The 26,513-nt window shown below is 42.1% G+C and overlaps 1 protein-coding gene across 2 annotated transcripts in view; it reads right to left on the bottom strand.

Annotated features, from left to right (window-relative positions):
* sgk1 (serum/glucocorticoid regulated kinase 1) overlaps positions 1-3,212 on the bottom strand; it is a gene marked incomplete at its 5' end in the record, with an annotated part of 30,592 nt that extends 27,380 nt beyond the window's left edge. For both annotated transcript variants that reach the window (XM_080514410.1, XM_080514411.1), the window contains one exon: positions 3,072-3,212. In XM_080514410.1, coding sequence (XP_080370536.1) covers positions 3,072-3,212 — 141 coding nt within the window. The remainder of the gene's footprint in view (positions 1-3,071) is intronic.
* Between the last annotated feature and the right edge of the window lie 23,301 nt (positions 3,213-26,513).

Genomic DNA, 26,513 nt, shown 5'->3' with positions numbered 1-26,513 from the left:
CACACACACACACACACACACACACACACACACACACACACACACACACTGAATGCTTAAGTCGGAGGGTAGCCAGACAGCGTGTCAAGGCATGTCGGCTCTAAAGGAAAACAGACTTGGAAAAACACTCCAGCAGGTCGACACAAAAACAAGCAAGTCGCAGCAGGACTGGCACAGAAAGTCGGATGACACGCACCTGAGAAAATGATTGTGCAAGATGAGCCTCTTCACACCAAACTAAACAGAGTGAACCCGTGATTGACGTTACATCTTATTAGATGATTTCGCCTTTATTTGCTTTGTTTGTCATCAGATTCAAAGCGGTGTGAAAAATGCCCCGGCATGATCTCGTGGATCAAACAGACTGATAGCAGGCCTCTTGTTAGCGCGTCATGTTGACAAGTGAACTGATGATAGGTGTCATCAAAACCCATCGGATTCACCTCAGGGACCAAAAACACAGGCAGCTCACAGCAACATCACAATGTCTCATCTGATCTTTAGTGTTTTAAAAAAAAAAGTTTGATGTTATTTGTCATTTTCGGTTGAAATGTCCAGTATTTATCCAAAGTGTTATTGACGTTATATTGCCTCCTATCATTTCCCTTCCTCATTTGTACATTTGTATGATACAGAGCTCCGTCTGGACTCACCCTGTCCTCATTATGTGATTAGGCCTACTTAGACACAAATAGGGAGACAAATAAACCATGAACAGCAGCAGGCATTCATTTTGATTTGGGGCTGCTGCACGTGCTGATGCATATCTTGACACTAGTGTGTGTGGTGGTGTGCATGTGCTGTTGGTTTATCTTTTTGTTTTGGTTTTGCTTTGCCTTGTTTCGAATCCTTTCTCAATGATCCATCCACTGTAGATGGATGGATAGAAGAATACAAAATATCGACATCAATTAATGAATGCATAGATAGATAGATAGATAGATGGATAGATGGATAGATAGATAGATAGATAGATAGATAGATAGATAGATAGATAGATAGATAGCCAGACAGGTTTTTCCATGTCCAGGTTTTCTCATAGCAGCAGACGCTCCCTGTGGGAGTACATGTGTGTTTTTGCGTGGGTGTTAACACAACACAATCTGTCCACATTCGCGGAGCGACTCATCAGCGATCCACACCATACTGCGCACCATATGAGACCAAAGCAGACACGAGAACATACATTTTAGGTGACCCACTCGGTGAGGCGAAAATAAAATGGAACAATGGCACGGCGAGACTGAAGATCGACGCAAAACAAGCCAAAACAAAAAAATAAAAAAATAAAAAATAGGGAGCAACTGGTCCGTTGTGGCCAGTCTGTTTAAAATCCTGGGATATGGTTTCACCTCAAGGCTCCAAATTTGTCAACATGGAGTAAAGAACCCTCACTTTATTATTTTCATGATGTTATTATGTTGTTTGAGAGATGTGAAGAAAATAATTATGCTGTATTCCCAGAGCCATACAGTGATTCTTGAATGAACGCATGAATCCGCTTCTCATCCCCAAGCTGGAAGTTATGTTAGTTATTCCTTTCCTGTTATGGCCTGGAGCCACATTATTCTGTCTTCTCCTTTGATCTCATGTAAATCAGCTGCAAATTATTCACATTTAAGCGGGCAGAAGTTGAGCGGTTTGTCAAACTTGGCATGTTTTAGTCAGATTGCAGCTCATATTGAAGCTCACCACTCTGACAACCGTCAGTAGGTTTTCTTTCTATTAATTTACATACAGAAACCTTGAGCACAGTTATTGTCAGCATGTCGTCAACATATAGCAGTTGCATGTTCTTGGTGTCGCTTGGAAAGGATTGTTTACCTCAATTCAGGGTCACAAGGGTTTAACAATGAATGAATAATCTGCCAATGAATTTCTCAGTCGCTCATCAATGGGGTTTCAGAAAATGGGGAATGAAAATGTCTGGCAATTGTCCACCAACGTTATACAACCAATGTTTACACATCTCTGCACTTCGAGAGCATGAAATTCAAGAAAATCCCACCCCTCCAAAAGAAAACAAAATCTCTCTATAAGTGACCCTCTGCACTTATTAACGCAGAGTCTTCCAAATCTATTTGTAGGAGCAGTTGTGAGACGCTAACCCGAAACCTTGCTGCGGGTCATTGAGGTTTCCATCACTTTAAAGAATATCCCTGAGGAGCAGAGGTTTTTTTTGGTGTTTTTAGCTGTATTTGTTGTACCTACTGACAAGCAATTAATGGATTGATAAATGATAAATAGACTTGATTCAGACATTATCAGTTTACAGTGTAAATATTTCACTAAATTTTTGATCTCATGAATGCAAAGTTGCTATACATCTGTGATAATCGCTCAATAAATGTTGTTATGCTAACACTATTGCTTGTGTGTTTAATTTTTTTCCACTTCCTGGGACCTTATTTTTATGGTACGTCACAAAAATGGCACAGTTTCTGCTGCGGATTATGGCATGATAACAAATCAATCATGAGACAAAGAAAGTCAAATTCAAGTTGTGATAATAAAAGTCAAAGCTATTAGTCACCACTTATGAGTCCCTATGAGGTGTTATTGAAAAGTAGCACATAACCCACAAGACACAATTTTGTTGTCCATTAGGTCTCTGGACTGTACTTTTGGAAAAGTAGTTCCACAAAACCTTTAAAGCAAATCATGACCATTATATGTGCACTGAGGCTTGTGACAACGCCGCACCATAAAGCAGGATATGCAAAGAGGATCCTAACCAGGGGACCGAATCAGTGGTGTCATTATTGTTGTATAAACAGACTCTTATGAGTTCTTTAATGTCGGAGTGTCTGGGATTCTACTAATGTGTGGGAAAAATGTCTCCTCCTCACACAAAACAGATACGCAATGAGTGAAATCTTGTGCTTCATCAGAGCAGCTGAGCTTTCAGAGTGACATCATCTCTGGCACACACACACACACACACACACACACACACACACACACACACACACACACACACACACACACACTCACGTGTGTGTGTGTTGTTGGGGGGGTGGGCACACAGTCAAAGTGCAGCATCCCAAAATGTGGGCGTCATCCCAACTCACCTTTCGCTTGACGAACTGGAAGGCAGAGCACTTCTTAAAGGAGAAGGCAGTCTTCTCTCCCCCTCCTCCAACTCCTCCACCTCCACCACCTCCTCCTCCACCTCCTCCTCCACCACCTCCTCCTCCGTTCATCAGCTTCATGGCCGACACCGGCACTCCGGTAGCCTCCGTAGATCCCAGGGTGACGGACAGGCTGGCATGGAGTGAGGGAGACAGAGGAGAGGCAGAGTTGATATCTGAGGCGTGAGGCGAGAGCTGTGGGGGCTTGTGTGGCGATGAGTGCGGGACAGAGAACGGGAGCGATGCCTGCGTGTTGTGGGGAAGAGGCGGCAACAAGAGGATGCAGGAGGAGGAGGAGGAGGTGGTGAAGGCAGATGGACCAAAACGTGAGGCAAGATGCTGTGATAACAATGTCATTGATGGAAGACGAACGAGTTAAGGTAGATGTAAAAATAGGATGTGGGCAAACGAGACAGACATGAGATGCATTGAAAAAGATGAACTGAGAGAAAAGAGGAGGAGGAGGATGGCACGAGCTCCTGTTGCTGTGAGGAGGACGCAGGTTTGTTTACAGCTCGGCACCCTCAGCCCATGCCATGTGTCTGAAGTTTATACATGCGTGTCTATGTGCCTTGAACATGCCAAGTGCATCACTGGAAGTAAGTGCAACTTTGCGTCAGATAAGACATGCAGGCTGCAGACACATACCTCTGCCTTCACGCTGTCGTGTCGGCTGGTTCCCACTGATCTTGCTGCAGTACGTTTGTATCTGAGGACTCCTCCAAAGCTTGATCGCACTCCTCAGTTACAGGTGTCCCTTCTCTTTCAAATAAGCCTGCATTCCCCCCAAACACAGGATGGAGAGAGGAGGAGGAGGAGGAGGAGGAGGAGGAGGAGGAGGAGGGAGAGTCTGTGATGATGCTGTGATTCAGTCGGAGCGTGTCACTGCGTGATCAGTGCCAGTGAGTGAGTGTTGGAGGTGCACTGTGGGCGAGGAGGACTCAGTGAGTGTGGGTATGAGAGCATGGGGAAGAGTGTGCGATGTGTCCAGCTGCAGCCCCCCTGCCTCACACTGGCACTACTTTATCAATGAAGGGCTCTGCAGTGAGCAGATGCTGCCTTCCCTCCCCTTCTCTCTCTCTCTCTTCCCATCTCTCTCTCTCTCTCTCTCACTCTCTCTCTTCTTCATCTCAACTCTTCCCTCCCCCTTCTCCTCTGCTCACTCAGTTTTCTGCTGCAGTCGATGATGACTCCTCCCCCCTTTTCTCTCTCTCTCCCTCCTTTCATCCACCTCACCTCACCTCTCTCCATGTTTTTCCTTCTCCTCTTGTCGCTGAAATGGTCCCAGTGAGGACCGAGACACATGAAATATGTCTCTATTGAGAGGAGTGTCGAGGGCACGAACACACACCTCATCACGGCTGTAAGTCCGACGCTTCATGTACCCGGAGTATGGGAGCAATTTAATTTCCTGTTGTGACATCCATGTACGATAACGCTGAATACTTCATGAGTCCATGTACTTTATGTGCACAGCGAGAACCAACGGCATCTCCAGTCAACACACCAACAGGCTTTGTTTTCCAAAAATGAATCACAGTGAGGAAACAACTTTTCAATTTTTTTCCTAATGTGCATTTTAATATAGCAATCAGATATCATCTTCTCTGCTGCTTTATTCAACTCATTGTTGACCCTCGGACAGGTCGCCAGTCCACCATTAAGTATGTCCGTCTGCTTTTCATGTATCATTTGAATTCTGACTTTACTTCACTCATGAGGAAAATGAATTTATACTTTGACCTTCATCCACTGTGTCGAACAAACCCGAATGCTCCGGGCACTTCCAGCACCTAATGTCAAAGTGTGGCTCGAATTATAAGTATGAACAGAGTCAAGGGCCCTTTTTTTCTCTCTCTCACAGCAACAGGCTGCTCACATCTAATGAGTCTGTCTGTGTCCGTGTTATTGCCATCGATATTTTAGGAGCAAATACCTGCAGGCAAATTATCTTCCCATGCACAATATTTAATTTCAGTCATCTTAACCCTTAACGAGGCAGATCACATGAAGGTTATAAAGTCCCTCTCAGCAGTGGCACTGAAAGACAAACAAATCATTATCCCACATTATCATATGGATCTAAATGGACTCAAATCTTTTTTCTTTTTTTTTTCTTTCCATTATTTAAACTTCACCTTCTATGTGCTATTTTAGTACTAAAATACACATCCGAAACACGACTTGCAGGTCACACTGGGTGGATTGGTATCATCAAGATGAGCACATATTATTATATTTTCCCAGGATGTCATCACTGTCACTGTTGGCTTGAAGAAATGTGGAAGTTTCCAGATGTCGTCATTCAACTCGCGAAAGGTTAAAAGGGCTATTCAACCGTACTCTTGTCGTCAACATGCTGAGATAACCTATGCCCTTGTTCTCTCTTGGGGTATTTCCCAAAACATCAAACTATCACTATCATATCTTTGCAGAAAATAAATGCACAATTTGTCTGAAAGGGGGAAACAACAGTTTGCTGGAGTCTTTTTATCAAAAGTATTGCAATTATCAGGGCTGTTACTGTATTGATCAAAGAGAACCAATTACAAAGGGAAGCGCCTGGCGTTTCACTGGAGATAGATGACTCAACTCTATGTAAATTAATGGTATATGGGAATAACACTGTGTCGCGTATACAGAAATGAAACGGGTAATTATGCAGCAGGAGAGTCCCTTTGCCTCAGCTTCCTGTCGAGAAAGGATGTAGTTCTCATGGCAGTGGGAGGAAGAATGACTGTGCAGTATTTATTGCAATCGGGATCAGTCAGAAGCCCAAACGACACTGACTCAGAGGTAATGACAGAAAGCAATGATTGGTTGAATCAGCTGGGAACCCAGCTGCACCACAACTGGGAGATTCTTCCCCAACAGAAGCAAAACAATGTATTTTCTTTTCTGAAAGAAAAAAAACAAAAACTCATTTAATACATTTCAAAATATTTTAGCACACGTTGTTAATTGTAAGCCAATATGTTTTCATCATCTTGACAAAAATGTTGTAATGCAGGATTTAGTGTATACAAAAACATATGTTTTCTTACAGTGAACATATTGAAATTATATTCAAGCAATAAGTTATGGTGAAATATTTTCTTCAATGTATTTAGTGGAATTTAATGTACCACCATATCTTACCCTTAAAATATTGGTAAGGTGCCAAATGTTAAGTGTGTTGTGTATCTACCAGTCAACTTTATGCTTCAATGCACCATTTGAACTCTGGGGGTAGATTTCTCTCCATTTTCGTGAGCCAAACTAAAATAATCAGTGTTCCAAACATATATTTTCTTCAATCTGGTCAAGCTGTTTTTATCGGTAGCTCAATGGTTTCAACGGCATTATGAAACCATACAATAGATTTTTTTTTATTGTTGTTGTTCGTTTGCTTGTTACCTAACCGGGAATGTTTATAGTTCACAGATGGAAGCAGTAGCAGGTGCACTCCTTCAGGTGGAATGTTAGAGTCGGGACGAACTGCCACTGTGGACATCAGTGCTGGAGGCCTTTAATTGTCGAAAAGTTACACAACGTTGTTTTGGCTATTAGGTGCAGGCTTAACATGCACCTCACTGCATCGCCCCTATAAAAATAAAGAAATGTTTCTTCAGCTTTTAAGCATCACTGCTTTGCTTCACTGAACTCAGTCAAGGGAGTATAGACAAAAACCCAGTTTGCTAAAATATCTCCTAATAGAGCCATAGGGGCTCCAGGGTGCCATTACACAGTCTGACAGCAGATACAGTCTTACATAACTGCAACAGATTCGCACACAAATATATAGCTCTATAGCACATAAATAATTCTGTGATCTCCCAAAAGATTATCCGCCGCTCCTGTGAATTAAAATGCTGTTGATGAATTATTAACGACAAGGTTTCTTAAATGATTCAGAGAATTGCCAAAATGTTAGCAAAGTCAATAAATTATGAATTTCCCTCAAAGTTATGCGAACGCAGTAAAGTATCACGTATAAGCAACATCTTTTAAAAAGAAAACGTGACAACCACATGATACCGGAAGAGGGGGGGGGGGGGGGGGGCTGCTTTTTAATGCTTTGTATTTACCCAGAATAATTAGACTGTGCATCTGAGACTGGGAACTTTCAACAGTAAGCCAAGTGAGGCTGTTTTAAGCCCTTGTGATGGTCAGAGATGATATACACTCTCTGTTTCAGACGGCTAATGAGGTCCTCTGGGCATGTTTTGATCATATACTCAACAAGATCTAATGATTAAAAAAAATAAAATAAAAATAGAAGACGCAAAAGAAATGATTAAAAAATGCTGCTAATCCTCTGCAGTTCTGAGAGAGAGGGAGAGAGAGAAAACAAACTTGATGTTATTTTCTGGGAAAACCAGCGTGTTTGAAATCTAACTCTACCAGGAAAAACTAGTCGGGTGAGAAAAACCTTTATTTACCATATTCTGGTGCCTAATTTTAAACCTTTGAAGTGCTTAAGTGTTCATGAGAATTAATTGCTAGTCTGATGAGAGCAGCATTAGGATCAGTGGAGGCTCATGAATGGAAAACAATGAAACAAAAAACATCCTTATAAATTTCAGATGCAAAAGAAGAAAAAAACAAAGTCTCCCGGTTTACAGTCACTCCGGTTTTGTTTGTGAGTCGTCTCCTCTGTATGAAACACGATTTATTGCCACTGTCCTCCTCAGCTGCACTGGTCAGCAGGGTCAAGGGTCGCCGTCACAGCCAGACCAACCGCTAACTTTCCATCCACATCACTGTCCTCCTTCTGAAGCACATTCACACCCACTGCCCCTCGCTCTCTGTCTTCCACTGTGAAGACGATGCTCTTCGACTCCGAGTCACTTTCATAAATTAACTACATCCTCGCTCTGCTTCCACATCCTGCAGTGACGAGCACCTGTAGGGAAAAGTGCTTTTTTTTCTTCGTAGCAAGTCCTCTCTCGGTCTAAAAATAGTAACTCCGCTTTGCACATGTTCCTATAAAGCCCCTGATTTCTTCAAATGTGACGCAGTGCGGGTAAGAGGTGTATTTCAAAATGTATGTTGTTGTTTTTGTTTAGTTTTTTCCCCCGAAGATGAGTGTGTGCATTGCATTTGGATGTGTTTGGGTGTGACACCGTTTGAAAGCATCGCGTGTGAACAGTTACAGCGTGAATAATTTCACCAAAGATGCTGAAACAACAAAGCGATGATGACAACCAACCAGAGCCTGACAGATCGAGAATGAGTGCGATCTATCAACAAATGTTGACTTTTGTGACTGAGTAAACAACATTTATTCATTTTGACACCCGCATTTGGCTAATCAAAAAAAAAGTCATAGACAATATTTTAACAGTGTGTGTGTGCATGTGTCTTTCTGTTTATGTTGTACTTGCTTATTAAGGTGTAGTTTACTTTAAGCCTCTTTCAGGGCCTAAAGTCAAGCTTACAGAATTTATCTTCGCTTAATGAGCTCCCCACACTCAACCACGTGCCTGCTGTCGATGCTCCTGTGTGTGTGTGTGTGTGTGTGTGTGTGTGTGTGTGTGTGTGTGTGTGTGTGTGTGTGTGTGTGTGTGTGTGTGTGTGTGTGTGTGTGTGTGTGTGTGTGTGTGTGTGTGTGTGTGTGTGTGTGTGTGTGTGTGTGTGTGTGTGTGTGTGCGTGTGATGCGGGGGAGTTAGAAGTGATGCTTCTAATGATGGGAGGGGTTGTGAGAATACAGCGGAGTGTGTAAACACACCTTCACGTGCCAATGATCATGGCGGCTTCAGTGTGTGTGTCTGTGTGTGCGTGTGTGTGTGTGCTGTTTGTCTACCACTGGTACAGCAATGTGTGGGGAAAAAAGTGCAGCCATGAAACCCCCAGTGGGACTGACGCCGCTGCAGTGCTGAGCTGAGGAGACAGAGGGAACCAATGGAAGGAACCAATTACAATGGCTGAGGATTCCGCTCTCGTCACGAAGCTCAGTCGGCTGAAACATGAGCACAAAACCCGCCGGGAGCGTGTCCTTAACTCGGGACTTATTTTGCATAGCGTTTGATTTGGCGTGACCGTAAATACCTACCAGGAGCGAGGATTCTCGTCACGTGACTCGCGCCTGTGGTGCGGTTCCACGTTTCTGAACAAGAATGGGAAAGTTCTAATCCGGGGTCACATTTAAATCCTTCAAATGTCCCATCCTGCTCAGTGGCCTGACTAATGCGCATGTACAACCAATTTATCCAGCGCTGGAAATTGATTATGTACTTATGATTAGTAACTTATATTTGAGGGAATCTGAAAAAAGGAGGAAAGTGTTGAATTGTTCACAAAAACATAACCGTACTTTTTAACAGCATTGCTTGCCACAGATAATAAGTGCCATCCTGACAGGTGAAAGATCTGATACTGTATGCCTGTCCTGTGCAGATCTTGAGATTACCGTGCAGATTTTCAATAAGCAATAATGTTACGTGTGAGGAATGGAATACAATAAATGCTTCTGTGTATCAGTCCCCCTTCTGAGATGAAGATCTGTTGCATATCCGAGGTACTTGTGACACATACCTGTGTAAGAGAAGTCTGCAGCGTGTGAAGGTGAGTCACAAGACTGAGCTGAAGGAGAAATGTTCAGTGTGTCGCTGGTGAGTGAGCATCTGGAGCACGCTATTACGAAACGAGTACCACGGTTACGACTTCTGCAGCGGCAGCGAGCTCGTACTGGATGACCTTTGTTCCATGTAGAAACACCGAAGAGCTGCGGCCCCTTCCTTTCTGCTCGCAGTGCCCGTTTACGTGACAAAGTTTGGAAATTGAAATGCACAGTTTCGTTTCAGAAAAGTTAGAGTTTGGAAACGATTATTTGCACAGAAACGGCACAAACGCTGAAAACGATGTTGTCTTCCTGCCGGGCCACAGGGAGGTGCTGTTACTTATTGTAAGCTGTTTGTTTGCAGTTTATCTCAACTTAATTTTGTCATTATTTAAATTTGTTTCACTGGAAACCTTCCAGATTATAGACAATCAAATATTGTTTCCAAATAGTTTGATTAAACTTACAGCAATTACCCAAACATGCATTAGAAATGAAGAGGCATGTGGTTTGGCCTCCACACAGCTCAGGCCCTCTGCACCACATTCAACCATATGAAACTTACGTCACCCTTCCCTGTCTCTTGACTGCGCCTTGTGTTTACTTCGCTCTCGGTGATCCTGGACGAATCACATGAGTCTATTTTTTCTCAGAGACAGACGAAAGGCAGAGATTGGCTGCCAATCGCTGGTGCGACATACCTGAGCCGGGCAGGTGTGGTTGGAAACCTGAAAGAACATTGAGTCCCCGTCTTGCCGCGGACAACCGAGAATGTCGAGCAACGAGTTTTCATGTGACTCCACCGATTAAGTGCTGATTTGTAATCACTTCTTTTTTCTTTTTTTTTTTGGCATGTTATGAGGAAACATAAAGAATGGAACCCGGAGCATCTGGATCTATTTATCCATCTATTAATGCATCGTCCCTTTTCTGTTTAAAAAAAAAAAAATCTCAATAGATATTTAAAATATTCGTCTCTACGTCTGGTTGCCTGTTCAGCAAACGCCTTGTGACCTTTTCAGAAATGCAGCCTTCAGTTGAATGATTGGCAGGAAAAAGCCAGGAGACACGCAGACATGCTACCTGCTGATACACACTGGCATCTGATTCGCATCCCTCAAGAGGACACAGTTGAAAGGCCAAGTTATCATATCGCTCTCTCTCTCTCTCTCTCTCTCTCTCTCTCTCTCTCTCCAAAAAAAAAAAAAAAACATGCAGGAAGAAACTTGTTGACTTCACATGGAAACTCGATTCTGAGTCTGCATCGCCTCAGCTAACACACAGGGGTTATTAAACCTTGAATTTCAGTGCATGTGGTTAAAAGATTTGGGGTAATTTTCTTGACCGAAGCATGGAAACGTTATAAGAAGAGTGTGTATCAGCAGTGGAGTCGGCCTTATTAATGCCTGAACACACCGGCTCCTCTGCTCTCCTCTGAGGGCAGCAGACTGATTCCTAATGAGTCGAGTGGAGAGTCCAGGACGAACAGGCACAGACTCACAAACTCTGTATATATTACTGGAGTCATCTTTCTAAAGGCGGATCAGAAACATACCATGACAATATATATAGAGTGGATTTTTTTTTTCTCCAAATAGAATAGAGTAGATGATAACATTTCACTTGGTTGCCTGATCTGCATAAAGTCCAGCTCAGCTGCACCACTCCATCTGCCGCGGCATAAATTAGTTTGTTTGCAATACATGAGACATGACATTCAGCCTGCTGTGCTCCCCCTGTGTCAACACAACCAAATAATTTCACTATTTTCACACCAGCACACTGACATTTAAAAAAAAAAAAAAAAAAATCACAACCTGATTGTGGTACGTTAGCATGAACTGTGCAGTTTCTCACTCAGCTAGAAAAGTGTCTTTAGAGCGAGAGTTCAAATTAAGTCTGTAAAGTAGCACAGAGGGTGTGCACCCTGTGGTGTCCTCGTTTTAAATATGCAATTAGCTAACTGGTCTAAGTCATTCTTTTATTTTTAATATTGCCAAATTATAATAAGCAGTAATCACTTGTCAAGTGTCTTGATAAACATGGATTATAATGTGAAAATAAACGTAAATATGAGCATATATAAAAATTCTCTCTCAATATACAAGTTGGAATGTGTTGTAAATAATCACAGTGACCAAACACATACATATTTTACAATCTCCAGGTCAAGAAAGTCAACAAAAAAAAGGATCATCTTCTAAATTAATTTCTTAAAACATTTTGTATTGAAGACAATTGTTGTACAATTAATGTATCATGTGCAAAAATGTACTTAACTTAAGACTTACTATTGGGGTTACATATATTAAAAATAGTCATACAGTCACTTCTTCACAGAAAGTAGCTCAATTTCCATTCTCATTTTTTTCCCATCATATATTGAAATGGAAAGCATAAATTTCACAAATGTCATTGAGGACAAACCCAATAGCAGCACCGGCCTCACTGTCTAGCATGGAGGTGTATATTGATGTATTCTTTGTCATTAAGTTCCTTTTCACATGATGTTGTGTTTATTTGGTGGTCATTTTAAGAGCGACTGTATATAACTGTGAATACCAATCAACCATTAAAAAACAAAACAGAAACATAAACCACAGTGTCATTGAGTGTTCAATATCTACCCTGCTGTCATTTTTTTCCGACCATATAAGTGCATGCTCGGCCTTTCCAGCGCCCTGTGTCCCCACACTGTCACTCCCATTGTACCAGCCATGAAATTCCAGTGTTTCCAGGAACAATGGGAAGCGTTGACTTCAGAGGGGGGCTCGAGCCCGATGCCTCTCAGATAAGGAAGTCTGCAGGAGCCACGGGGAGCGCTCAGACGCACCGCAGCACTATTTACAGACACGCTATTGTTTCTGCCTTTTGTCTCTCAGGCAGCTCATGGCATGCCAATCATTTCCCTTTGTCTGATCTGTGCTCTGGGTATTGGTTATATTTACTCTGTGTGATATGGGATCGACACTAATGCAGCGATAGGACTTATAAACTCACCGTCGTATATCAGATCATTATTTAAGAAGTCAAATGAGTATTTCTTAAATCAACACATTTGCCACTTTACAATGACTGAATAAACTTGATATATTTACACACTTGTACAGACACATGTGAAACCAATTGGTTTGGTTAATTGAATTTTTTTTCTTTTTTTTTTAAGGTGAGGTGGGGTATTATAACAGTTAATGCACTTTATTTTTGTTTGTCATGGCTTCAGCAGAGATTATAAGGTTATATTTATGGGCAGTGGTGGTCCAGCACCTTGAGAGGCAGACTTGGGATCAAAAATTCCCGGGTTTCATCCCCATAGCAAACAATTCACCAATTCCACCCTGACCATGACCCTTGACCCCATCAGCTCCCCGGAGCACCGTAATGTGGCTGCCCACTGCATCACCAATGGGTAATTGTAGGGGGGGGGGGGGGGGGGTTGAAGTAGCAGATAAATGAAGTATGATAACGTAAATAAAGAAATTCAACTTTTCCCAAAATGAGTTTTCTTTCCCTTTCAAATCTTAAGAAGAAATCTCAACAAAGATAATACTAATAATCATTATATGAAAACACATTTTTAGAACTAAAGAGACACAAACTCTCAAGGAACACGTGCCAAAAGAAAGAGTTCTGCTTTTAATTGTCTATGAATACCAACCCCCATATACAATATTAAACATTTGGAAATGCATACTGTAAGAGTTACTTACAGTTACTTCACACTTTGAAAGAAACCTTGTTGTCCCTGCTATGTACTGTACCGTACATTAATATTACACTACCTTTATACATGTTTTGATGCATTAGTATATCTTTTAATCCAATAGATTAAATCAGTAAAATAAATGTGATGCAGTGCAAAGAGAAAAGTTCCTTATCCTCATTTCATCTGGACGTGGCTCCACTGAAAACAATGGTCGACACACTCATTCTCTACGATGTACACATTTACCGACACACATGATGTATACCCACATTCACACTCCTCTTTTCTTGTCTGACATTCAGGGTTGCCTTTATTGTCCACTTCCTCTCTTTCCTGCAGAAGTGGTCAACTGCTTCCTATCTGGCGCCAGACCAGCGATCAACCAGCGGCCCCCCGTCACCACGGTAACACCATGAGACCAAGAGTCCACCGACGATGAAAGGACATTCCCGCGTTTGAAGTGTCAAAGTTAAGCAAGCTGCCGAAGCCGTTGAGGGATTTCGTAACGCCACAGACACCAAACAATGCGGGGTTTGTGTCACAGGTTGTTAATGGAAGACATCAAAACGACTCCATTAGTCATTCTCTTTATTTCGATTTCGTGAGGCTCACAGGTTATCACCACATCCGATTAACTCGTCACCCTAATTCCTTTGAAAACATTTCAGGAGAAATCGGAACGAATTTATTCGACTCAAAAAGATAAATCACAAGTCCGGACGTCAACGCGCGGCTTTTGTGGTTTCATCATGGACGCCCTCGACATGTATGTACGAGAGGAGGAAGCCAGTTCAAAGTGAAATCCTGATAGATTCTGGGGGAAGATATGGAGAGCCAGATAAATGAAACGCAGGCACATGAGCTGGAGGGGCGAGGGGATGTGAGGGAAAAGAAAAAGATGAATATAAAGGGGAGAGAGAGATGAAGGCACGGCGAGAGGGGAGATAGAGAGATCTGACAGAGGGGACAGCTTTCTTTCATAAAGTGCATTGGATATGAGCCTCCGTCTGCCTCTCCAGGGGATGTGGCCTGGATTTTCTTTTCCATCATATGTGTACACACACGCACACGCGCGCACACACACACACACACACACACACACACACACACACACACACACACACACACACACACACACACACACACACACACACACAGCACAATGTCAGTAGTCACTAATGTTATGTTAACTAAGAGCACAGAACCAAAACATGTGCTCCTGAGCATTCTCATTCAAAACACACAAAACAGCTCAAGTGGAGGGAACGCAGAGCAAATTCAACAAATGAATCTGGCTCACCTCAACTCCTCTCCTCCTCTGCACATGCTCCAACCGACGGCTTTGATGAAAACTTAAAGGCGCACACCAGCATCTCCTGCAAATGTCAAGCGTTTGCTGTCAGCTCCGCAGCAGCGAGGACCTTCCCACTCACGGTACCCTCAAAATACTTTAAAGTAACACTGTGACGTGTTGAGTTTTTGCAGCCGCAATCAAGTATTGCATTGCACGTTCTTTTTTTCTTTATCATTGATACGTTTGTGCCTTAAAGTCCTCCATAAGTTTTAAGTAGTTTCGAAGGGGAGAACATTTCACGATAAACCTTAAAGAATGAACACCTGCAGCCACAGAGGAGAACAGTTTAGAGTGGATTTACTGTGCGATGTGTGTGTGTGTGTGTGTGTGTGTGTGTGTGTGTGTGTGTGTGTGTGTGTGTGTGTGTGTGTGTGTGTGTGTGTGTGTGTGTGTGTGTGTGTGTGTGTGTGTGTGTGTGTGTGTGTGTGTGTGTGTGTGTGTGTGTGTGCATGAAGGGATCAGTCACCTGTTTCATCGGTTTATCCATGTGTAAACTTGTCTCTTCGTCGCTTAAGTTAACTAAACAAGGTCACTCGATAAAAGGCCGGTATGATCAGCTCAGGTTGTAAGCTGCTGAATCAGCTTTCAGATGAAGGGGTTTGAAGCAGGGAGTGGAGCTGGGACTGTCTGGACACGCTGTTGTTCCTCCACCTGCACAAACACAACATCCAGGAATGGAGAATGTCCCACAGAGGGGATCTAGCCTGATCATGAATAGACATCTATTGAAAAATAACAAACAACCTGCACACAGTTTTTACTTAAACTGCTCCAAAGCAAGAAACATTTTTCCAAAATTGATGATGAATGTGTTTGGTGTGTGTTTCTCGACTGTCAGGACAGTTTTGCACGTGTGTCTTATATAAGACTCTATCAGCAATTGTCGATTCACCGTGATGCAGTCAGACGCTGGGAATCACACGTCAACCTTCCTTTCTTGACAGTTTTATTGCTCCAGAACTTGTCAGATAACCTGTCCTGTGGCCTGTTCTAGCGGCGGCTACTAGTTGCTATGGCGGCATGTCCTGACAAACAGAAAGTCGCAGCGAGGAGGAAAACGTTTGCACTTTGAGGGAAACACTTTCCTGTAAGACGCCATGAGCTTATTTGGATTATATTGTTTGTAGGCCAAAGTTAAATGCATTGTGCAGCTCATTTACCCTGATGGAGGACTATCTTATCGGTTTGGTGCGTTCTTGTCTGCAGAGGTGGCCCTAAATGTCCAAGTAAAGGTCTTTGTTTTCCATGGTATTTCCTACACATTCCATTCAGGCCAAAAGATCTTGCTGAGAAGGACAATATTCTCTGCTGGTGCCTCAGGAGATTTTAGTCTGATTTATCATCTCGAATGAGGTACATAAGTTCAAAGCTTCTCCCTATTCCTTCTGTTGTATCTATTCTTCCCCCTAAAATGTGCATTATATGGAATCAGCATAGCTCGATCTCCGTCTTCCTGAACTGGTAGTGTAATATGTAAAATAGGATGATGATAAAAACAAACAGAAAGTTATTCTATGGAGGGAAAGGGTGGAGAAAGACAGCGAGTTGAGCTGCAGCCTCCAGTGAGTATCAATTTATGTCCTTCTACTTCCTGATTCTCTTTTATCTTTCAGGCTGGCTGCTACGCTTCCTCGGTTCGACATGCATTTGTTATCCGCGCACAGAGAATTTGGGAGGATTCTGTTACTACACCCACTCACAACTCCATTACATGCTGATTATTCTATTTCAAAATCACCCTCCCTCACACCTTCCTGGCTACAACACAACGGACTGGGTTATTTTCTTGCATATTGCTCGAGACTGAGCCACTTCTTCTCTGAAAAAAGTTATTCAGGTATGATTTCCCCTCTGTGGACTTCAATTTCTGTCCACATGTGTACACAATCATGTTTATGTCCCAACAACTGCATATAAACAAGACTCTTTACCCAGATGTTTGTTCAGGCGTACATACGAGGCTGATTATTTTAATAATACGTTCTTGACCGACATAAACTAACCCTGACCTAAATTCATGTACGCAATCACTGCCGCGAAAGCCACACACACACATACACGCACACACACGCACACACACACACACCCAAAGTGCCACAGTTAATTTCCATACACCTTCTTTCACAATTAACGTTGGCAAGATGTTGAGAAATACAGATCCAGACTCAAGGAAATGAAATATCAAAACATCCCGTAACAAAGTGTCATCCTCACATTCATACATTCTCAGTGTGAGTTTATTGAGACGATGATACTTCCTGTGTGAAACAAGCGATTAAAAAGTCCCACTGGGTTGGAAAAGATCGAACGCACCAAACACTGTCAATAAGTAAAGATGTGCTGTGGGATATAACTATTTTCATCTCTGGTGAACTGGATGCAATTAGATACTTTTTGACATGGAAAGATTATTTTTGGCTTCAGAATATCATGGCCATAGCGTCTGTGGAAAATAAATCACCTATTTACTTTTGTGATCAGATTGTCCCCAACACATACACAAGAAATTCCAAAAAGACTATTAAAATCCTTTGAAATGACCAACACTGAATTATTAACCAGATATTTGTATTCCCTATTATTGATTAAGAACATATAATTGTTGTATGTATTGATTTAACATAAGAATCCATAAGTGTCATACCAACACACCTGGTTCCTGTTGGCAGACCATCAAAGAGGGTTTTTTTGTTTGTTTTTTTAGCTACTTCTTAAGCTAATTAGTTGGCATGAGTGAAGGGAAAAATATGACGATTACACATAGCAATCTTTGCCATTTGCTAAATCTCTCTCTCTCTCTCTCTCTCTCTCTCTCTCCCTCTCTCTCTCCCTCTCTCTCTCTCTCTCTCGTTCTCTGAGCCAACAGGCGCACAGGGCAGGTCTGTAGACTGGTGGCCTGATAAAACTACCGTACTCAGTGACTGAATAATCTTGATGTGTCAAAGTGTTCACACACACACACACACACACACACACACACACACACACACACACACACACACACACACACACACACACACACACACACACACACACACACACACACACACACACACACACAGCGATGTACAGAGGGCAGACGAGGCGACGCAGGATGTGTGTTGCATGCAGAGCAAACAATCTGTTTGAAAGAGAGAAAAAAAAAAAAAGAAAGTGGCATCGCCATTATTCCTCACTGATTACTTGACTCCCATTTGGATCATCTGTGTCATGTTTCTTATTCTCTTGCCTCCCAAGCATTTCTACTCAGATGTATTCATTTATTTATTGTCAGGGCTTAAATCTTCTGTGCAACTTTTGTGCCGTGATGCAGTAATTATCTTTCCTTTACATCCACTTTGTTGTTTATTTTTCCCATATCTTCTATTCTGTGTGAAGAGCCTTCACTATGTTCTTCTCTTCTGGTCCTCGTGCTCCCTTTCCTCTTCGAACTGACAGATTCAGATTCACAGTTTTTGTTTTGTTTTTTGAAACGCAGCACAGATGCCTGTGTGTGAGCTTAAATCTGCACAGAATACGTAGACGTATTGACAGAGCTCACAGTGTGAAGGAACGTGGGGCTCAACACTGCTGGATGAAAGACAGCGAGATTCAGAAAAGAGGGATTTGACGTGGCGCTTTACTGAAGTCAATTGTTTTTTTGTTTTTTTTGTTGTTCTGGCCTCCTTTGTGTTTGGAGAGGAACTTGTGAGGGGACAGAAGATGTATGATAAGAGGAGTGAATCGCCTTCCACTTCAACACACACAATATGGGGTTACATAACGGTGGAATTCAATTATTTTTGTCAGCTTTCTCTCTCTGTCGGTGGATATTAACATCAAAGTTCTACATTTGTGTGAGTGCATGAAAAAAAAAAAAACACACAAAAAAACCGCCCATGCCAGAAGCTATCGCTGCTGTTACGCTGACATTACATCACTGCCTCAGTTGCATCATGGGGGCCAGATAGGTTGGAATGGAGGCATGAGGGTCATTTATGTTGTTGAAGATTGTCGTTACTGCTTTTGTACAGATAATACAACATTCTGAGAAGTGATTTATAGTTCTCTATCTCTATTGTTATCCAATTTCTAATAAAGCACCTGTGTATAATAAACACGATAACATAACATGCATTTACAGATCAGTTTTGCAGTTTCTGCACTCCCATTGCACTTTATATTATCAGTCACATTCCTTTGTATCTAATGCACTAAGACTTTAATTAACGTGAACGAAATGAATTTGCTCGAGCCAGTAGTTTTGAATTAATGCACATCAGAAGGTAATTTATTCTTCAGATTTAAAAGTCAGTCTTTTCTCGGTTTAAAATTCTTCTCGCCCGTTCCATTGATCAACTGGCATTTATAAAACACTGAGGTGTACAAGTATTGCCACACATTATTAAAGATCATGATATAACTTCCAAAAACATTCAACAATCATCCATCATTTCCATTCATCTTATCATTAAAAATGTTTAAAAAAAAAAAAAAAAATATATATATATTTATTTTATTTTTTAATAAATGCAACTATTATACAAACATTATGCACACTGTGCATGTTAAAATGTATACAGACTATTGCACCAGTGCCATCTCAAAATTTGTTTGCACTTTTTATAAAATGTGTATATTGGATGCCACAGACACCATTTTCATTTTTTGCGGGTCTTTCTCAGTGATAATTGTCTTCAACATTTTACATTACTGTTGTCAAGGTGTTATTTTATAGCCCAAAATTACATTTAAAATTGTCAACATTTGTCAACACCTTTGTTATATTATTGGATGCTACAGTGAGTCCAGGGACCTGAGACTCTGCAGATGTATAAAAAAAAGGAGTTCAATTGAAAGAAGTGAATGAAGGAAAACCCATAAAACTACATGTAAAATGAATTCCAGACATAAACTGCCAGGAGTGCATCAGAGAGTAAATATTGTATGAGACCATGTGCCAAACATGTGATATATTGTCTGGAGAAAACAGCCATAACTGACATTAAGGAATCCCAAAGGGGAGAGAAAAGGGGTCGTGTGAGGGACACGGCAGAGCATCTGATCACTGGAGCATATGGACGGGCACGCAGGACTGTGTCTCAACAGGGACAGTCCAGCATGAGAGGCGATGCCCCAGAGACAGTCCAGCACATATACCAGAGGTGTCGCCAAGTGGCTGAGATGGTGCTCATGAAACTCTCTGCTGAAGGTTAGACGTGCCTGGATCCCTGAGAGACGCAGCACTGGATGTGACTGAGAACTGCACATCCGTTGGGACTTTGAATCCCCGACAAGCAGCTGCCGGCAAAACCGATCAAACGCCGTGGCGGCTGACGAAGAGCAGGAGAGGTCGGCGGTGACGTGTGTGACAATCACAGCTGGAAGAAATAGCATGAGAAGATCAGAGCGAGCCGGGGCCGCGAAGGAACAACTGGGCCAGATGTGGCAAAGGAAGTTTCCACTGGTCCCAGTGGGGGACATCGGAGGGGGGGGGGGGGGGGGGGGGGGCGTGACACAAACCACAGCACTTAAAGTGTCCCTGAAATGTTTATCATATTTCATCTTTAGAAAGAAGAATAAATATGCTTTCGAAAGGTATATAACATTCCCAGATAAAAGTCCGAATTCCGACCCTTTTAATTGACTTTACATGATGCAGCAGACGACGGTATATTTGCGGGCCATAAATGTGAGCCGCCTGAGCTAGACCGGATATGACGTACGAGGGGTTATATGTCCCAGCCAAAACAACATCAGCTGATTGAAGAATGGAGGGGTTTGGCGATACAGAAGCACCTAGGAGCGATGTTAGCGAAGATTTAAGTGACGTATCGTTGGTTTTGGACGAAGATGAAGGAGAGGAATCATCGGAGGAAGAATTAGAAGAAAATCAAGGCGTTCAACCATACATGTTTGAGCCGTGAGTACATATTGTGCGTGACCGGGTATTTACCCGTGTGCACATATTGTGCGTGACCGGGTATTTACCCGTGTGCACATATTGTGCGTGACCGGGTATTTACCCGTGTGCACATATTGTGCGTGACCGGGTATTTACCCTTGTGCACATATTGTGCGTGACCGGGTATTTACCCGTGTGCACATATTGTGCGTGACCGGGTATTTACCCGTGTGCACATATTGTGTGTGACCGGGTATTTACCCTTGTGTCAGAGTGGGTGTTTTGCAAAGTTTATTGGTCTATTTGTCTTAAGTTTTAGCAGGTTTTAAAAAGACTTACTGAAGGTTGGGTTTAAAAATCCGTTAAAAAGCCGTTTAAAAATGGTGGGGACAGAACCAGGTTTCAGGATACGTTTCCTCTTCACAGCAAAACCAAGTGACTCTCGGATTGCGGGTGCTGTTTCGTAACAGTCATCTGTGAAATGTTGACTGCAGAGATAGGAGGCCTCTGTTGGTGTCCAGTTGGAGCGAGTGCGCTGCACTTGTTTTGTCCATAATCTCCTCAAAGTTTGATCTTTTGGGAATTTATGGACACTTACAGACGGACTGGGCATTTGGGAACACCCAGCCGCAACACAACGCTTAGGCATGGCTCTAAAAAACTGCTAAATAACGCGATAATGCAGAGCACATGTAAACAAGACGCTACGATCAGCTGTTGTGGGCGGAAGTAAATAACCCCTCATACGTCACAGCGCAAAACTACGGCAAGTTGGGAAAACTAGGTCAGATTCACAGGGCGGGAGATTTAAAGGCATATTTAGACGTTCGGCGCTCAAGAGCAAGATAGTGGTGTGATTGTCATTGGTGTGTCATATATCATTCGAAAGGGGGAAAATAATGCTAAATACTGGTGTATTTTAATAGAATTATTTCAGGGACACTTTAAACGTACGCGAGGATATATTTGAGCAATATCACGTGAGATGGAGCCTCGTTGTCCCGGGGATGAGCTCAGCTGGGATCCAGTCGTTGGCGTGACGTCGGAGGTCAGATCACAAGGATGAATACAATAAAATGACCTTAATGCTTGTATGTATTTATTGTTTGTTTGGTTTTTTTTCTCAATCACTTATTTGCTCTCCACAACACAAACAGTACTGCCACTTACTAATCATTGCACTGATTTCTTCAATAATGCAGAACTCACGCAAGCTGCAGTTCAGCTTGTCCATGTCCATGCTGATGGTTTGTCTCAGCTTTTATTGTTGTTGTTGTTGCTGTTATTTGTCCAAATTAGTCCTTATTCTGCTGCTAACATCCATGTGAAAGAGAATCTCACAGCTCAGCTCATGTGTGACAGTACCACTACAACAGTTTTTACTTTTTGTTAACAGCAACTAGTGCATAATTAGTAAAATCACTCATCTTTTGGACTTTAAAAAAATATATATTATTATTCGAACACTACAAAGACATTATTGCAGTTATAATAAGTGATGTCAATATGACTGTGAGAGGAAAACAGTGATAAAACAAAGGGCCAATAAAGGGACAGCCAATTTTCATTTTCCTTCAAGTTTGTTTGTTTGTTTTTTCACGTGTTTCACTGGACAGTTCACTCGCCCATAAAGTTTAGACAATTCCAGGAAATTCTTTTTTTTTCTTCTACCTAATTCATTCAACCTTTATCTGTCCTGGCAAAAGGAGAAGATTTAAAATAAAAAAAAATGAAGTGCAGTTTGACCCTGGATTGAGTGGTGATCTCTCAATTCACAACAGCTTTGTCTTTTATCTGTTCTGAGTCGACAGAAACTTTCTGCTTGAGAATAGTTTTGTAACTCCGACGTCCTATCTGCATATTTATTCCTCTGATGGCTGCTTTATGGAAAGATGTTAAAACACACACACACACACACACACACACACACACACACACACACACACACACACACACACACACACACACACACACACACACACACACACACACACACACACACGCAAATGCAAAACGCGTGGTCAGATAATGTGGGAGTTCTTCCTGTATTGCTGCTCTCCATTGCTCTCTGAGCGCCGGTTGATACATATCAGCTATTACATAAAGGTGCTGACTCCCTCGCTGTGCAGGGAGCGATGCTGTGCTCACTGAAATGTCAAGTGCTGTCAGATGAACAGTTTCATCAGATACTGCAGAGCCGCAGTCACAATCTGAGTGGCTCAAATAAGTGCCAGTGTATCCTCCATCCTGCGCCGGGCAGCGGAGGACGAGCTCCTGCCGCATTCAGACACGCAGGTAGAAATGTCAGCTTCGCACAACTTCGTAACTTTTCGGGATATTTTAATAAATACGACAATGACGGGCGAGATTTTACAGACGAACCAGAAGGCTCGTATCCAAGTTTAGCACTGGTTCCAAAAGGGAACCAAAGTTTTGACCACATATAATGACGTAAGGATTATTTCCACTTTTAAATGGTCTCAACAGACTCTGAAAAACGACTGGAATCGTTGCAGTTGTGCCCGTGTCGTACACGCCAACATTACTGTATATAGAGAATCTCCAAACAATTGCACCCAAGCACCAATAGCGGCCAAGAATTGAGACTTAAATCAAGGTGGTCTAAATCCAAATTAGATTTATTATATTCCAAATATGATAATTGGGGGGTTTTGTCAGCGTGGTTTATTTTGGATTCAATCTCTGTTTATTTGTCGACTCTGTATCCAGTATAGCTGAATTTAATTTTTTTTTTGCAGTCTAAAAAGTTACAAGTTTAGAGATCTACTGTTTTGTTGATGTGCCTTCATGTGATTATGTAAGAACTGGCAGTTGGTCACATCTCTCTTGAGACGCTGCAGCTTAAGTGGGAAAGGTCATGAGAATTCCCATCATGCCTCTGGTGATCTTTCCAGCACAATGTATTGGGAGACTGAGCAAAAAAAAATACAAAATTCTCTGGACAGATTTGATTAAGTTTGTTTGTTTTTTTACCCTGCAGCTACTCTGTTGCTAATCTAGAGACATTAAGCAGCACAGTTATACTGGCAATTTCTCAAAATCTAAAAAAACCCCAACCTAAAACCATAACAAACTCCAGTCTAAACTGCATAAAGCATGATGTAAACTCTGACATAAATATCGACACGAATGTTTACCTCTGAAGATGTATATTATTGAAAGCCCCCTTTGCCAATGTTTCACAATGGCCACGCTCAAAGAATAGCCTGCGGAGGAATCACTTCCCTCCTGGTGCCTGTGTGTCTGTGGCCGAGCAGGGATGGACTCCACTGGGGGAAGAGAGAAGACAGTGGGACGGTGCAGACAATAGCTTGGCCCCGCCTTCACCTATTTCCATGGCTCGATGTTTAGTTCTGATCCCCAAACTTGACCCGCCCACCCATTCACTGTCATTATTTTGGTCTCGTGCGAGGCCGGAGCCGGAGTCGGGATGAGAGCGGGAGTCATGCGGCGGGCAGGGCCTCCTGGCGATTGGAACCGCTTCCTGGATGCCGCGTCTGTCTCCGCGACTTGCGGACAATGAGACGACGAGTTGCCAAGTCTTTTCTTGCGGGGGGGGGGGGACATACTCGGGCTGACTTTTAGAGAAAATGTACACATTCCCTCTGCGAAAATGCTCTGCCAGCACCGCCTTGGTCACATGACTTTATATTGTTGGCGAATTAATGAAATGAGACTTCCGCGCACGGTCAATATGAGGCGTTTGCTCTCCGCAGACCGCAGTGGCTGTGCAGAGCAGGAAACCCAGCCTTTGATGGGAGGAAGCCGGCCCTCACCATGGAGACAGCAGTCTGAGCCGATGTCCCGCAGGTCAAAGGCAAAGCGCAGCGCACACACACACACACACACACACGCAATCTGACGCCATCTATGGAAGAGGCAGCGGCTCGGAAAGCTCAAGTCATGAAAGTAGCTGATGCACAAATCCCCTTTCCGTGTTTATACAGTCCATAACCTTTAACCACCGGAGAACACACTTTCACTAAGCGCACGCTCTCAGGCACGCGCTTGAACACCAATCTTGAGATAGATGCAGGACGGAGTCTCTGTGGGGACATGGAGGTCCACTCCTTATGCTCTCCCGGCACGTCTTCTGATCTTTCCTCTGTTAATCCACTCTCAGGTTCATTAGATTTCACACGGACCCTTTGCGGGTTCTCTTGTGTGCACGGCACAGCAGGATTGCTTTTAGAGGGTTTTCGGCCCGTTCCGGCATTATTAAGGCAATCTATCTGTGCCGCACAATATTTGACCCAACATTTCTAAAGCCAGAACTGTGCATTGGGAGACTCATTCAGTTTTACATTTTTCTATAGGAGAGGCATTTTTTATTAATTGAAATTACTCATAGGAGACACATCTTTCTCCTCAAATAAAATGTACATGTTCCAATTAACATTATTTATATTATATATTCAAGAATGATTTGTATTACACGACTTGTGGTTTTTCCAGGAACCTTCTGTACTGTTGAGATATAAAAGAAACCCAGGCAGCCACACTTCTCTGATTACGGGATTTTGATTGCAGCACTTAAAAGTGAGTAGCAGTCACATCCACAACTTTGAGACAAGCACAGAATATACAAGATGATGAAGATGTAAAAGTCAATGAATCCTCTGCCCCATTTTGTTTTTATAAAATGTTTAAAAAGATGCATCTATTATGCAAATTCACACTTAAACATCTTTAAATCAAGGCCAAACAATTTGATGGGAATCTGAAAAAAACAACAACTGATGGATGAATAAAAATGCTTGTTGACCAGGGCTTTCAATGACATTTAACTTCAGCAGCCAGTATAGGAAAAAATAAAAAACTACTACTCTAAATCTCTGTCTTTGTTTAAGTTCAACAAACTGTCAATGTGTGGTTCACATGTAATGAATTATCCCTTTCCAACACATGACAAACCTCAATTTAGAATAGAAGAACTGCAACTTCAACAACTGATTCACTACATAATACAAGCTATAATACGCCCCTGGTGGTAAAATGAATACATTGCAGTTAAAGCCATCATTTTTCACAGCTGTAAAATGTCATTGTTTCCTTGTGTTTGACAACTCTGGTCACGACACTGTGATTTCAGTAACTTTTAAACTACAATCAACATCAGGACATGAACCTCACATCAGGAACTTCAAATCAAATACATCACAGGAATAGAAAAGTGGATGTTTTCACAAGAAATCATGATTAAAAATGGAATAAATACAGTGTGTGAAATGGAATGAAAACTCTCAAATATGAAATGAGGTAAAGTGGCCCGCCATAATTATGACCACTGCTGGCCTGTATACTATGTAAATGTCTGGTGAATTAAAAAAAATTAACAACCACATATTTTAATGGGAATTTATTCCTTATTTTTAACCTACCGTATCAAATTAGTATCAACTGTTGCTCGTCACAAAGATACGTTATCGTAAGTGACGTGTGATGTTGTCAAAACTGAGATTTTTGTGTTTATTCTAAAGTCATTCCAGAAAATATTGAGTTTCCCAATTACAACAAATGAGGTTATTATCAAATCTTCAATTGAACAGGAATAACATAGAGGACAGGGGAGATCTGGAGTCTTATAAAAAAAAACAACAATGTTGTGTTCATGATGACATTTGATTTTCACTCTTTTGTCACTCGTTTATGTGTTTTGGCTGCAGAAACATAATTATATGGGAAAAAATGTACATTTAAATTGTATCGCATCTCATGCCTGAATATTAACACAGCTTCTCTTTCTGCAAGGTTTGTGTTTCCCTCCAATGTGACGCATTTCCTTTCATTCACGTGCGTCCACATCTGGCTGTTTGCATTATAGTAACCCCGTCCCGTGTTCATTCACCTGCGTGCAGCACGTAGTACACACACA

Source organism: Blennius ocellaris, assembly GCF_963422515.1.
Source record: "Blennius ocellaris genome assembly, chromosome: 18".
In the NCBI taxonomy this organism is placed as follows: domain Eukaryota; kingdom Metazoa; phylum Chordata; class Actinopteri; order Blenniiformes; family Blenniidae; genus Blennius; species Blennius ocellaris.
This window is presented reverse-complemented; position numbering and strand designations above follow the sequence as displayed.